Source organism: Gastrolobium bilobum, unplaced genomic scaffold (genome assembly GCF_033153095.1).
Source record: "Gastrolobium bilobum isolate Gb01-03AN ecotype WA unplaced genomic scaffold, APGP_CSIRO_Gbil_v1 utg2530, whole genome shotgun sequence".
In the NCBI taxonomy this organism is placed as follows: Eukaryota; Viridiplantae; Streptophyta; class Magnoliopsida; order Fabales; family Fabaceae; genus Gastrolobium; species Gastrolobium bilobum.
The window spans coordinates 353825-369754 of NW_026899712.1; the positions used below are offsets into that span (position 1 = coordinate 353825).

General features: G+C 35.4%; 2 protein-coding genes and 1 non-coding gene across 5 annotated transcripts; 1 reads left to right on the forward strand and 2 right to left on the reverse strand.

Annotated features, from left to right (window-relative positions):
• Positions 1 to 2411: 2411 nt before the first annotated feature.
• LOC133292864 (serine/arginine-rich-splicing factor SR34-like) lies at positions 2412 to 8721 on the reverse strand. 3 transcript variants are annotated; one of them, XM_061491349.1, is made up of 14 exons: positions 8591 to 8720; positions 8234 to 8325; positions 6788 to 6853; positions 6637 to 6711; positions 6372 to 6480; positions 6241 to 6287; positions 6093 to 6150; positions 5071 to 5120; positions 4913 to 4969; positions 4709 to 4830; positions 4526 to 4627; positions 3166 to 3199; positions 2815 to 2891; positions 2413 to 2678 (listed from the first exon to the last, which is right to left on the reverse strand). In XM_061491349.1, exons 2-14 carry the CDS (start codon positions 8318 to 8320, stop codon positions 2675 to 2677), a joined length of 888 nt encoding a protein of 295 aa, XP_061347333.1. In that variant the 5' UTR covers positions 8321 to 8325; positions 8591 to 8720; the 3' UTR covers positions 2413 to 2674. The 3 variants fall into 3 exon arrangements, with proteins under 3 accessions (XP_061347334.1, XP_061347333.1, XP_061347332.1); XM_061491350.1 differs by lacking the exon at positions 8591 to 8720 and having other exon boundaries at positions 2412 to 2678; positions 8234 to 8329; XM_061491348.1 differs by lacking the exons at positions 2413 to 2678; positions 2815 to 2891; positions 3166 to 3199 and adding an exon at positions 3210 to 3833 and having other exon boundaries at positions 8591 to 8721.
• Positions 8722 to 12049: 3328 nt separating this feature from the next.
• LOC133292865 (photosystem II CP43 reaction center protein-like) lies at positions 12050 to 13999 on the reverse strand. The gene is given in 2 exon segments (XM_061491351.1): positions 12050 to 13728; positions 13730 to 13999. Coding segments are annotated over 2 exon segments (1179 nt in total). The 5' UTR covers positions 13915 to 13999; the 3' UTR covers positions 12050 to 12734.
• TRNAS-UGA (transfer RNA serine (anticodon UGA)) lies at positions 12404 to 12496 on the forward strand. The gene has a single exon. It is a non-coding gene; the product is annotated as a tRNA-Ser (tRNA).
• Positions 14000 to 15930: the final 1931 nt, after the last annotated feature.

The following is a 15930-nucleotide window of genomic DNA, read 5'->3' on the forward strand; positions in this document are numbered from 1 at the left end:
GCGACCTAAATAATGATGCTTTATAATAATAGCTGATGGCTCAAAAAATAGTAGAAATTAGTTGATGACACCAAAAAAAACAAATAAAAAATATAAAAAAAAAAAAACTAATGCCCAAACGTAAAGTTAAAAAACCACCGTGTGAACGGACCCCTTAAAAATGAATAAATCCAATTTAATAATATTTGGTGGCAGCTCGTGAACTAATCAAAATTAGTTACCAACTACAATTTGTTCTCTTTCACATTTCATTAATATTATTCTAAAGAGAATGGACATCATTAACAAATAACAATAGATATGAGTGTCATATTAACTAACTTTTTCTTCAGCGCTAGTCACATGGATAGGATAAATTTTTGTTATGACGGCATTTCTCCTGGTATCATATGCATATCCTGCATTTTGAAACGCATTGCCAGACACTATATCAAATAATATTTTGTGCACTACATCAAATTATGCTTATGATATGTCCTTATGGCTACTCTAAACTGTGCATTGTAGTTAGAAATAACAAAAATAGGATTAGTTGGCAGCATGAATTCATCATCGTGATTTGTGAATATCATTTTTACGCCACAGCCGAAGAAATCGGCTAAGTCATAATAAATGCATCTTTCCACTCCTAACACTTGCGCACGTTGCCACTCTCCATGAAGATTATAATTAAGTGAGTCAGGATGCTTGAGAGTGAGAAAGTCTTGAAATAAAAATTAAGTTTGTGGATGCTATGGATGTTCCCAGCAGTGGCGGAAACAATATTATCTCTTGTAGAGGATACGTGTGCTTAGATGACTTTACTAAAGCGTGTGGGAGTTTAAAATATCCTCATGAACCCATTGCTCCATAAACGTATGTTAAAAAATTATTGATGATTTGGAACGGTTGCATAACCTTTAAAATGGGAATGTCCTCTTGTAAACTTTTTCCAAAGCAACTTTACCAAGTTACGAACGAAAACTGACCCATCGTTAAAAAAATCTGCGAAAGGCATAAAGGAAGTTAGGAAAAATCAATTTTCAAGCATCGCTTTTAAAAAAAAATTACATTCATCTTCGACAATTTTTTTTTTTTCTTTTCAGAGTTAAAACAGCTTGAAGATATGAAAGGATATGCACGATCCTCTTCGGGTAAGCCGTCCACAGAAAACAATACCGTGGGCTTAAAAGCAAAATACTTTTGGAACACACCACTCTTCCAATGGAATGAGTGGGAATGAGAAGGAATACCATTACATAATTATTTTGTCAAGCAAATTACAAATTAACCCCGATATAAGCATGTCCACCTTATTTATATAATTGCACCCTTTCTTTGCTTTATCTTTGCTTTAAAAACCCCTCTTACTTTATGTAAATTTCAAAAAGAGCAGTATTTGTTATTTCCCGGATAATGGATAATAGTGGCAGGTGTAATAAATTGAAAAAACTTTATAAATACCTAACATTTCCTTTATAAAATCAAAAATATTCCCGTCATCTAAAACACTCATACTCCCCTATTAACTTTAAATAACACTATTAAATTTTATCATATTGTGACAATTTTGTCATCCGATTAGCAATAAGCCTCTCCCAAAAATAAATAAATGATTAAATTTTATACCAAACCCAATAAGTAAACTACCTTGATCAAGGAAAGATATAAAATGTGATTTTGAAAAAAATAAACTTTTAGTACTGATAGCCTCTATTGACACTGAGAAAATAAAATGAAAGCACAGCCCAATTATGTCACACAAACCAATAAAATCAAATTCAAGAAGGATTACAAATCACTAATTATTAACTTCAAAAAACATGACTATAACTACAATCACGAGTCACATACAAAACTCCCAATTATTTTCAATAGCATCTCACCTCTTCCTAGTCTTCACCAAGTGTGTCTGAACTGAATACATGCATTTCATTGGCAAAAGACAATTGAAACTGACCTTTTGCAAAATTTAGTCCAACAAAACAATGGATAAAGTGCATGAATATGGATCGAATTCCCGTACAGATTGAACTTTACAAATTAAAAACCCAATAACCGCGCTAAGAACTATAATGTAATCTCCTCTCACGCAATTCGTACGGAATGGAGCAGTACTATAAATGTTGCGGCAAGCACAGATTCAATAATGAATAAGAATATCCAATGAAAAAGCAAGTCCTGATTCCTTTAAATTTAAAACAAAACTGTGAAGGCTAATGCAAACTTATGGCTCCTGGTAAGAAAGAAATTATAAAAATCAAGGAAAACAGTCTCCCAAGTAAATAAACTCTTAAGAACTCACCTAGCAGGCAAATCTCATGCAACGACGACCCAATTAAACCCAAAATATCTCGTTATGTGAGCAATAGTAAGGCAATAACGATAAACAAAAAAAAAAAAAAAAAAAAAATACAATAGTATCAGATGTGGCAATGCCAAATAAACCAGATGAAGGAACCAAACAGCATAAATTTGACATTCAACAGTCTATCAGAGTTATTATCCATTAAATTATCATACATACTAACGCAAATAAGGTATAGTCTACGAGTTTAATGCAAAGGAGGTCAATCAGCTTCAAGCCAAATAATAGGTGTTTTTCTCGGCTAAAGTCAATTTACAAAGCAAACTTTGCAGCACCCACTCTCATCCACAACTTCATGAATTGAAAAGATTGACAATAATCGGGAGCTCACCTGACAGACCAATATCCAATCAGATCCAAACTGAAAAACGGATTTGAGTATAACATAGACACCATACGAATTGAGGAAAGTTAGGAATGCAAGGCAAAATCAATAAGAAAGAAATAATAGAATTAACGAGAGAGACCGGGACAAACTCTTGCTTCTGCTTCTGCTCCTACTTGGGCTTCTGCTAGGACTGTGCCTTTTTGGGCTTTTATTACGCTGGCAAAAAATATCATTAATGGGGAAACCCGATCAATGCATTAGAAACTTCAAATGTGCTTTGCAACACACTTCAGTAGAAAACAATTTCTTAGAAGTCGTAGGGATTTACAAAGAAAAATGAGACTTCGTGTAGTTCAACAACATCCACATGCTTTTCCTCAGGGCATGGTTTGACCCAAAAGGCCAAGCTACCCATTGTATGTTGCAAATCACAATATCTAATTCAGCCAACACATGAAGCAAAATAATGTTTGATCAGTAAAACACTCACCAATGGCACAGGAGACCTGGATCTTGATCTTGATCTGCAAAAGTTTCACAAAAAGAATTTAAAAATCTACAATTTCCTTTATCAAATTTCCAGCAGCTTTGATGCCTCTCCCAAGGCACAGTTATCATATCAAAGGACGTTAACAAACAAACATTGTAAAATATATAACTGCCCAAGGGATAGAGAGGGGGGGGGGGATTTTGTAGACATTTTATACATAATATGTTATGAGAAGTGAATCAAAATAGAGGATCACTAAGTAATATATCAAGACACCAGTGGACAGGAGAGAAGAAATCTTCCCTAATGCACCACAAAATCCAGAGAATCCATATAGTGCAACCTATGGCTTGGCAAATCTTGAAGTCAACAATTGTACTGAAATTGTCTCTATTGCTCACTGGAGGTGATTTCCAAATCCCAATTGCCATTATGCACACACAAGACATGCAGCTCTAAAATAGCAATCTGTGATCTCCATTGTTCCCAATCTAGCACCCATGGACATTTACGTGCTAAAAGCATTAGAACAGATGTACTTTGAAGGTATCCAAAGCCACCCATCTAAAAAATACCATACCTCTATAACAAATTGAGTTCCAGGCAACTGAACCAAATCCCACCAAGTTTCTAATTTCCAATTCCAAGTTTGCTTCAAGTATCCATATCTAAGGGGAAAAAACAAATAAAGGAATTTTCACAAAAACCAAAGGAAAATGAAAGTGAAAATTGTGACAGGGAGTCATGTTTTCTCAGGAACCCCATGAATAAAAGCATGAGGAAAAAAGGGAAACAGTTGACAGAGGAGGGAAAGAGAAGAGAGCAACAGTTTGTGTCTAGAAAAAAATTAATAAATCTGTAGTTCATAGAGAAAACGGATTAACAATGTTGTATTTACATACAAGATTCTCTATATCTTTTACTTTTGATAGGGGAAGGGTGTTAAAAGAAAGAAGTTAAAGTCTTTAATATTTATCAAACAAGGAAGGTACACATGACTGATTTCAACAGGGTGTTGAAGTTGAAATTTTGAGTAGTTGAAATGAAGTTTGCTAAGACAAGATACACAATAACTCAATTGATTAGCGAATTAAAACTCCATTTATTTATATTACGTTCATTATTGGTACCAAGGGTTCTCTATGTTCCCCCAATTCCATATGCCTTTTCTAGGTGGGCTCTTTTGGTTGGTCCCTGCATATTCCTAAGAAGCTCTAAACAGATTGGTAAATGGTGGACCAGCCATTAGCATAATACCAAATAACAGCATCAATTATAAAAATAATACTTAAAAAAGCAAATGATAGTAGGCATAATAATGTACAAACAAATGATACACATTCAAAAGATAGTTTCATACCCTGATAAAGAACGGGACTTTGATCTCGAATGTGAACGAGGAGGAGATATTAAAGGAGATTTAACTGGTGAACGCTGCGAAGATTTACCCTTTGGAGATTTACTGAACGAAGATTAAAATGTGCAAATAAGAATGAATCTCCCAAAAAGAACAACCTGGAAAGTAAATATATGATGTACAAACCTTTGGCTCCGGCCCCGACTGTGACTCTGGCTACGACTGCGACTATAGCTTCTTCCCCTAGAATGAGATCGGTCACGACTAGGACTTCTAGAGGAGTCCCTTCTCGAATCATATTCCCTTACCTACAGGGGGGATAAATAATAAGTAGCACACAGATACACGAGAACAAATATAATTTTTCTAAATATCAAATTTAGTCCATACACGAACATAACCCCTAGAAAATGCATTCTTGAACTCTGAGTCATCAAGCTTCTTGATCTGTGGAGGAAAAAATTAATGCCTCAAGCATAATTAGGTATTGATTAGAGATGAACAATGTTCCTTCGGGACAAATAAAATAAAGTAAAGAAGCAACTTACAGCATATTTCATGTCATCATAGTTTGTGAAATCCACAATACCTGTTGTACCTACAAACCAACAACAGTACAACAAAGAATCCCACAAATAGCATTAAAGCAAGAAACTAATAAGAAAATCCCTCATTTGACCATGATTATCAAATTGCTAATCGAATTACAGATCAGAGGGATTTTTTCTTAATCCTTAATTGAAATGTTACCCTTCACGACTCATTACTAAAAATAATACTAAATTATTTTTGACAAAATATAACTGTAAAAGTATAGAAATAGAATAATTTTCTAATTTACTTTCGTGCACAGTAATCATTGGGTTTTTTCCATGATCTTATCTCTAAAAATGATATCTAAACCTAGCAAGAAAAACACTATTTATTTCAGCCGTCTCATTTGTTTCTCTCTCCTTTTCCCCTCCACATCTCGGGTCTACACCTCCGAGATGCATTCCACCTCCCACCTCCCTCACCACCCTCACTGCCACTGCCAGAAGGCTATCCTACAACCAGAGGCCTGCCATCACAGGAGTAGCCACTTGCCACCATGTGCTGATCACTGGTTTGCTGCATCTATCCATCTGAGTAGCGGGTGATGATGCTGCCTTCGCAAACCTCTCTGCTGTCAAGATTCCAGATCCAGCCATCACTGCCTCAGTTCATTGCCCCCACAGTTGCCATTTGGCTCCCTGTCCCTTAGAGGTCTGTATCATCAGTATCGCAGCAAAATCAAGATTCCAGCAATTCCAACATGCGATTCTGGTAACAAAACTTTGCGATCTGTATCTATTAGCTGAAGACTAGCACTTAATCTCAAGAATCAAGTTGCATGCAACTCCAACTACCATTCTTTTGACAGGTTCAACGCTACCCTCATACAGAGGGAATTAAGAAAAGAGCGATGAAGAAAAAATAAAAAGAAAAAAGGTAAAAACCATCAAGGCAACAACCTAAAAATTCTCAATTGCTAACATATCCAAATCATTGGGTACAATTTTTAAGACCAGAAATTATATTTGAGGTGCACCTCTTCCATCATGAAAAACTTGGGAGAAGCAAACATCCCCCGCCTTTCGCATGTGATCCTGAATTTCAGTAAAACAATGTTTAGAGGCGTTACTCATATACTTCCCAGAAAATTGTCATATAAAACAGAAACAAACACAATAGCTCACTTTAAGGTCCTGCCAGGAAGCAGAAGAGGGCAACCCAGTGACTAGAACTGCATATGGAAGGATTAAAATTTTAGACTCTTATTAAAAGCATCCTCAAAATCACCTTAAAAGTGTTTCAACAGCTTACACACCACGAAATTCAGAACGCTTAGATACCCCATGTCCAGCCCGGCCATTGCTACGACTACTATATCGGTCTCTTGAAGATGAAGGACCGCGCCCCCCATGTGCAAGCTCCACCTATAAAGATACAGGTTAAAACGTTTTGGGGGGGCATATAACATAAAAGTTCAAACAGTATCGGCAATGCACTGCAGCTATGTTCTTTTCTTTAGCTCATAGAAAACACTGTGGTTATCATATCACTGGAGCATGCAATTGTAAGATATAACTAACCCGTAACCGGTGCCCATCAAAATCATAGCCATCACGCCCACGAATTGCATCTTCAGCATCTTGAGCATCTTCAAACTGCAATAGCCAGTCATCAATTAGGAGAAAAAAAATAACAAGAAATTCATATAGAAGTGTGTGACAGCAAGCTCACCTCCACAAATGCATAACCTGGGGGCCTTGGTGGAACCTTAAGGTCAATGTGAGTTATGTGTCCGTACTGAGAAACAAACAAGAAGTAACCTCAAAATTGCAGAATGATAAAACAACTAATGATTCCACAAAAACCAACTAAAATCATAAGCATCAATCTGGAAAATAAAATAAAACCACTAGGAGTCCAACAGTTCTCTGTACATTTTTTTAATTGTATACAGGGAAATTCAGCTACTTGTTAAAACAATTTAAGGGTGTTTGGTAGAGGGATAAATTTAAAATTCCCGGAAAACTGACGAATTCTATTTACCCAAGTTTGGTATAAAGATTGTGAAAATTTACCTGGAAAAATCAGATTCCCAGGATTCGAAATTGTGAAGCAAAATCCCAAGTTAGAATACCACCAAGTGAGTGGTATTTTCGGATTTCCACCCGGTGGGAATATTTTTTCAAATTTTTTGGGACAAAATTACCCTGTCTTGTTACACTCACTGCCTTTGTGTTACCCCTTGATCTGAGTTTGATTCTCCATGAAACCCCTTTCTGGATAAATAACAATAACACTTTTCCACACCCCATTCTCTTTCGTAATCCTCCATCAAAAGGAAAAACAGAAAAATGTTGTCTTCTCTGTTGAACCTGTCTTTCTCCACCCTCACTCCAAAAACAAAAACAAAAACAAAACCCATCGATTCAACCCACACAAATAAACGCTCTGTCTTCGTTATAGTAAGATGTACCTCGTCTTCTTCCATCACCAACAACCACTCTCCTCTGCCACCCAATGATTACCACCGTCGAACCACCGATAACATCAAGGACGAGGCTCGCTGCCATCGCTCCACCGCCCACAACTTCACTGCTAAGTATGTCCCCTTCAACGCCGGTTTTGATTCCTCTGAATCCTATTCCCTCAACGAAATCGTCTGCCGGAGCAACTCCAGCAGCCTCCTCGACGTCCAGCAAGACATTGAAGCTCTCAAGAGGTTCTTCGGCGAATATCGCGGTGGGGAAGACAACATGGCCATACGACTGGCATGAAGCAAGGAGTGGGTCCGACGGAAGATAGACCCAGACCACATTGTAACGCAGACCCGAAACTCGATTTGGATGAAAAAAGCATGCAAAAGAAAGAGACAAGAACAAATGGGGGGATAATTTTATCGTGCTTGATAAGTCAGGAAGGTGGGTTGTCTCTTGCTTCATAGAGGTTAGTTCGTAAAATGACCTCACATCCCCGACAATATTTGACAATCAACCAAATATAGAATTAGAAAACTTGAGCCAACAATTCTAGTCATATTTTGGCCTATCAAATAACTTTTTGGTAACATTCCTGTAAATTCACTTTCTTAGCATATCGGAAATTCCCGGGAACAAAAAAATTTCTCCTCCATTAAACGCCCCACAGAAATGTTTCTGAAGAAAAAATAAACCAAAGTACCTTGTAAAACAAATCTTCCACTTCTTTTTCACGAATATCGCCAGGTAGATTCCCAACATAGATAGTTCTGCTCGAACGTCTTCTCATTTTCCCTGCGACAAGAAAAAAAATCGAAAATAAGCAAGAGCAAATTCCAATAGAAATCTAAGAATCCTCAATATCATTCAAGAAAACAGAAAAACATGAAAATGGAAGGGTACAATAATTTTTTCTTCGCCTAGCTAAAAATCGCAATTAACTCATTCGGCGGGGAATTTCAATCTCAATTATTCATGAGGAAAAGAAAAAGCATATCAATTCAAAATTTGACGTTTCTAATTCTCTTCTTGAATTAAAGAGATATAAATGTAAGATTACCTTTGATTAACTGTGGGATATCAGGTGCTGCAGCGAAAGCTACGAAGTTTAGGGTTTTAGAGAGGGAAATCGAGAAATTGGTAGAAAGGAACGGAAATGGAACAAGGTTAACTATGACGAATTATTGGAGTTACTATAGAGTGCGCCGCGCCCCATCATGCCTCGTGCACCTCTCGTGTCTGACACGGGAATTACATATGTATCATTTTTCTAATTAAAATTTTGTAAAAGCTTATCTAGTCTCATCTTGGAATGAATTTTATGTTATATATATAGTAGTGGAGTTTACCACCTCAAAAATAAAAAAATAAAAAAAAAAAAAAAAAAAAAGATTATACAGTTATGAAAAGATGTGTGAGAAAAAAAACTTATCTCATATAATATTAAAATAATTTTCCCATCATTTAAACCTCATAACGCACCATAGAAAAATAAAAATGCAGGTCAAAATGTCAAATTCACTGTGAACATTTTTTTGGGCCTAACCATATACTACCGGGAATTTAGAAGACCTACTGATCATAAGAAGTTCAATCGGATTTAAAAAAATATAGAGTAAATACTCTTTTCGGTCCTGGAAATATCCACAAAGCCCTTTTTGGTCCCTAGCAATAAAAAAGAGACATTGTAGTCCCTAAATTTTACAAATTAGGCCCATGTTAGTCCTTCCGTTAGTGGGGCTCTAACGCCGTTACTAACGTCTCTGACGTGTACCTTTAAACAGCTAAGTCACCATGGAAGAATCCACCTGGATAGCAAACGACGTCATTTGCTACCTTACTTTTTTTTTCTTCTTCTTCTCTCCAATATAGGTCCCCACCAACACCATCCATGTTCATTACAGTTCACTCATTATGGCCTCAATGCAAAACTCCACCCTCTGCCTCTCCATCATTATGTTAAGTTGGATGACTACAAGATTTCACCCTCACCTCTTCTTCTTTATTTTTTATCCAACCCTTCACTTCCAGCAAGTAATCTGCGAGTTTTCTCTTCATTTCGAACAGATCCCCCACCAAGTGTCTGAATCAGATTTCCATCCTTCTCTGTAACTATCTGCTGCCTTCCAATAGCAGCAGACCTACTTTCCTCCTGGGAGCAGTGCAGAGTGAACAAAGTCATGAAGAGAGAATGAAAATGGACATAAACAATTTAAAAATTAGATAGGTTCTATCTGGACTTAGATTAAAAATTAAAAATTTCAACGGGTGGTTTCTTCTTCACAATAATTTTAACCAGTGATCTCTTTTTTATTTTTATATATTGACTCTAATTATTTTTTTTTAGGTGTGTTGTCTCTTGATATTTATATAAACTTCGACTATTTGAATCGGTTATGAAATTAATTTGAATTAATTTTGAGTTTTAGGCATAATTAATTCCGAGTCGGACATAGTTACAGTTAAAATTTTTGACTCCTCCCCAAAGATATACTAGGTAAAAATTCAACCCAATTTTTTTCCCACTCTCCTCCACATGTGTTGTAAACTAAGTTACATTTATCAGGTAGTGATCTCTTCTTTAAAAAATTTAAAAAAATTCTAGTTGTTATCGCTTTTGTTCAATAACTCTGAGGCCGCTGGTTTTTTTGTCCTTAGCCCGTGTTCGAACCCAGTCGACTTGTAAATTATGACTATTGTTGCAAACAAGAATTGTCATTTTCTTTAGCAATTGAAAAAGAATTTTGAGTAAAGGAGTTTGTTCAAATGATACATGCTTAATTCTGTTTAAATAAGACCTTGCAGTTCTTTTGTCCTTAGCCCGTGCTTTAACCCAGTCCACTTGTAAATTATGACTATTGTTGCTTGTCATTTTCTTTAGCAATTGAAAAAGAATTTTGAGTAGTGAAATTGATTCAAATGATACATACTTAATTCTATTAATTCAAGTGATAAGATATTTATACCTCTTAATCGGAGGTCAGAAGTTTAAGTCTTGCAAAAAAAGAAAATATTCTTTGGAGTGTGTACCAAAACAATTTAAAAAATCAGAACAAATATCAAAATAAGAATAAGACTACACATTTAATATAGTTGTGATCGGTGATCCATTACTGTTTGGTAGAGGTATGTTTAGAAAAATACCAGGAAAGTTATAATGGGTATCATAAAAGGCCAAATTTGGTAGGAGTTTTCACATTAGTTGCATGGGTATTCAATTTGCCCTGGAATTGCTTTTATGAGCAAAATGTGTTGTACTTTACCTTATGAAATTACCACAAAAAAGGTGGTATTTGTGAAATACCCAATGTAAGGATTTGTAATCTGATATTTTTGGACAGTTATATCCTTCCTTTTTGACAGCTGGTCGATCTTCTACTGTGAGCACTTGCAGTCTGAAATTGTATCCCATTATGAGAGTGTTTTTCCCTGCTTTTTAAATGCTCTTGAGGATGCATCTGATGAAGCAAAGGTACACGTTGGAGAAGAGAGCGGTTTGCTCAATACAATAGATTGCTAGATTATGTGCTAGTGCAAAAAAAAATTAAAATTAAAAAGTTAATTGGATTGTTTGCATGTTATCTGAGCATTACATTTAAATTTATTCAGGAAAAGTCATACTATGCTTTGGCTGCTTTTTCCGAGAACATGGGTGAAGAAATCCTTCCTTTACTATATAAAATTCAAAATAAAGTTGAAAGATATATAGATATCCATATATATTTATAATCTAAATTTTTCTATTCTAAATAGAATATTTTAGATTCATATTAGTTTCTATTAAATTGCAATTCTATATGTCTATTTTTCTATTAATATTAATGAATATTAAGAATTCTTATTAATATTCTATTTTAATTCTATATTTATATATTCTTTCTAAATTAAACTTATATGTATTCTTTCTATTATAGATATATAGTCTATATAATCTATTAATGCTTCATAAATAGTAACTCTATTTATATTAAGAATATTCTGCTATTAATAGTATTTATCGAATATTTAGAATATTCAGAGAATATTCGAATTCCATATTCCAAATTTTCTATTTTGATTCTATTTATTTTATTTTTATTCCATTTTGGATTGTTTTTTTTGGTTTTACGATATACCCTATTAACTATATGAGATAACATTCTTCCAATAGAAGAAGTTTGACCCCCCGAATACTATTTTCGTTTTCTTTATTTTTGGGGACTTATATTCCAATTTAATGTGCCTCAAAATCCGAAAGAATTCGGGGGGTCATTTCTTTTTTGATCTAGAACAAATATCTAGGTCATTTCTTTTTTGATCTAGAACAAATATCTTCAAGAGATGAGAGAATTAAGAATACCCACTAAAAAGACTAATCCAATCCATAATGATGTACCGGAAAATAGAACATTTTTGTTACTCGACCAACCATCGGGAGAAGCAAATACAACAGGTACACTAATCAATAAAATGAATGAAGTAGCAATTAATGCAAAAACAGCCAATTGGAAAGCAATAGTCATGTTTCTAATCCTCTAATTTACCAACAAAAGAACTATACCATTTGACCCCCCCCCAAAAAAAACCCTGTATCCCCTAAAAAAAAATGGGTAATAAAAAACCGAACATTGTGGGGTTTTATCATGAATCCACTTGTTTTATATGACTTATTACTACCCCTTTCTTTCTTTGGTCTTTGGGGGCATGGATCAAGGGTTTTTTTTACTCGCATGCTAGATACCGCATCTAGATGTATGTATATATAGATATACAGATAGAAAACTAGACCAAAAAATTCACATCTGATATCTTTACCATAGATAGAGAATAGAGATATCATAGATATGGTCATGTTCTATTCAGTGGAATAAAGATAAAATAGAAATTATCTTTTGGAGAGGTGGCTGAGTGGTTGATAGCTCCGGTCTTGAAAACCGGTATAGTTCAAAACAAAGAACTATCGAGGGTTCGAATCCCTCTCTCTCCTTTTACTCGGCGAATGTATTTTTTATTCTTTTTTTTTTTTTTGGTTAGCTCGGTTTTTGGGGGCTCGGCTATACATACCACCATTTAGCCGAGCCCCCAAAAAGATTAGATAATAGATATAAATGAGTTGAAAAAAGAGAAAAGAAAAGACTTTTTCAATATGACCTACCTTCTTGACTCAATTCAATGCGTATGGTGAAATTCAAAAAATTCCTAGTTCCAACACTAGATTTCATGTTTCAATTAAGAGGTGTCATGGAAAGAACGGGTTCAAAATCTCGATCAATTCCTTTTTCAAATCCTGCCGCAGCTGCGCGGGCTCTTCCCGCGTGCCATAAATGACCTACGAATAGGAAGAATCCTAGAACAAAATGAGAAGTAGCTAACCAACTTCTGGGAGAGACATAATTGACTGCATTGATCTCTGTAGCTACGCCACCCACGGAATTTAAAGAACCTAAAGGAGCGTGAGTCATATATTCCGCGGAACGTCGTTCTTGCCAAGGCTGTATGTCCCTTTTTAGTCTACTCAAGTCCAAACCATTCGGACCCCTTAGAGGTTCTAACCAGGGAGCACGCAAATCCCAAAACCGCATAGTTTCTCCACCAAAAATAACCTCTCCGGTCGGGGAACGCATTAGATATTTACCTAAACCGGTAGGTCCCTGAGCAGATCCTACGTTAGCCCCAAGACGTTGGTCTCTAACTAGAAAAGTAAATGCTTGAGCTTGAGAAGCTTCAGGTCCGGTGGGTCCGTAAAACTCACTAGGATACGCGGTATTATTAAACCAGACAAAGCAACAAGCAATAAAACCAAAAACAGATAAAGCACCTAAACTATAAGACAAGTAAGCTTCTCCAGACCATACAAGTGCACGCCGAGCCCATGCAAAGGGTTTGGTTAAGATATGCCAGATTCCACCAAGTATACAAATGGAACCCAACCATACATGCCCTCCAATTATATCTTCCAAATCGTCCACACTAACAATCCAACCCTCGCCTCCAAAAGGTGATTTTAATAAATAACCAAATATAATACTTGGAGTAAGGGTTAAGTTGGTAATTTTTCTTACATCTCCCCCCCCTGGAGCCCAGGTATCATATATACCCCCAAAATACAGAGCCTTGAATACTAGAAGAAAAGCACCTATACCTAATAAGATTAAGTGAATACCCAAAATGGTAGTCATTTTATTTCTATCTTTCCATACATAACCGAAGAATGGAAAAGCCAAAGCCCAATACTGCAGAAGAAATTAAGTGAAGTACTCCAGACACAAAGTATGGAAAGGTGTCTATAACTTCCCCCCCGGGACCTACCCCCCAACCTAGAGTAGCTAGATGGGGAAGTAAAATTAAGCCCTGTTCATACATGGGCTTCTCGGGTACGAAATGAGCCACTTCAAATAGGTTCATTGCCCCAGCCCAGAATACTATTAATCCGGCATGGGCTACATGGGCACCTAGTAGTTTACCAGATAAATTGATAAGTCGGGCAAAGAAATGTAACCAACGTTTATTGGAAAAAGAAACCCCAAAGATTTGAGACCAAAAGCGGTTATAGCTATCAATATCAATAATTCGTGAAAATAAAAGGGGTTAATATTTTCTACTCAAATTATCACCATATCACAAAATTTACATACGCAGTGTGAAACAATACATATATTTTTTCATGATTCTGGCCATCTGGAGCAAAGTAATACACAAAATGAATATAGAAACAAAGTAATACACAATAGTTTTAAGATTTAATGGAAACAAAATTTGTTAAAGTCTTGAAACACCCATTTAAAGTCTAATACTGAAACCAACATAATAACATAACATGAATTTGGAGATGGGTCAAAAGGCCAAAATATGGCTCATGACGCAAGGGAAACAAGTACTATAAGGGGGCGTTTGGTCGAGGATAAATTTTTTGAATATTAGAGAAATAGAATTGATAGGAGAATGATAAGAAAGTGAGATAAAGTGAGATAGATAGGAAAATGTTAAAAAAAGTAGTTTGGTGGGGAAAAACTTTACTGGGAAAATTAGGTAACTTTTAAGAAATGTATGTTTGGTTGGAGGTAATATATAGATGAGAAAACAATCTTAAATTACAAAAATAACCCTGATTTTAAATGTTTTATTTCGGTGGCATGGTACCCCACAGCTGTCAAATCCCAATGTCCTCAATGTGAAAAAATTGACTCTATCCAGCGACCATAAAAAAGAAAGGGGAAAAAATATCTATGTGTGTGGGCTTGTTCTTCGTCAAGGGTTCCGCTCTGCAAGCAAGGGGAACGTCGAGGCCGTGTTCAACAGTGAGATTAAAGCATACAAAGAAGACACGAGCAACCAATAGACGTTAGTGATCAGAACCGACCTGGGAGCGTAACGAAAGAAAGCGGATGAACAATGAGAACCATGGCTGTATAAAAATTGATCAGAATCTACTCACGCCCTAAGCTGCTGACCACACAAGCAAGCAAAAATCCTATCACTCTCTTGCCTTTTCAGAGGGTATAATGGGTGTGAAAAATTTGAGTGAACAGTTGTTTACCCAGCTTTTAACAAAAACCCACCTTCCAAAACGCTTTCGAAATAGTAAAGAAAGTTGTCATCCCGTTCCAAAATTTAAAAACCAATGCAAATTGGATGGATGACTTTCTGAGTAAATCACCCTAAACCAAACAAGACATTTCAAGATTCCTTATTACATTTGCATAGAAAAACTGTAAAAAGCCGCGAGCCAAACAGCACCTAAAGGTACAATATCACTAGATGGGCTTTACTCAGTATATCTTCTCATCTTTTTGAGAGAGGAAAAAGTAGGACAAATAGTGGGTGGAGGGGAAAAAATTCATTTTTATGCAAAGAAATTAGTAATACATAAAGATAGCATATGCATAACTATATGTTGTATATTATTCTATATTTATTATTAGATTATTTGTATTATTATTTATTGTGATATTAAAAAAAATACAAAAATTGTTTGAATGGAGAACAATGAAAGAACTTTTTCACTCTTTTATATATTTGGAGATTTCACTTGGAAAAGAAAATGTTACATACCCTCCCATTTTACAAATTACCTGTCCCACTGTACCACTTCGCACCTTTATTAAACTGCTATTAGACAATATACATACCTAGACTATATTAAAAAAAACAAATTCAAAGTAAAGATAACTACAAAATTTGTTTTGTTTCTAGTCTCCAATTAACAGAATGGATATGTGTTATTCAAATGTAATTAAATGCACATATATTTTCAAAATATAAATATTTTTTAGTGTCACAGACAGAGAGAAAAGCTTATACCTGAACACAAAATGTTTCTTTGCACCTTTAGGAATGCATCAAAATGGGTTTGAACGATAATAAATTAATAATAAAAAATCAAACATGATTAATTTTAGATTAATTTCTGTCTGTTTCTTT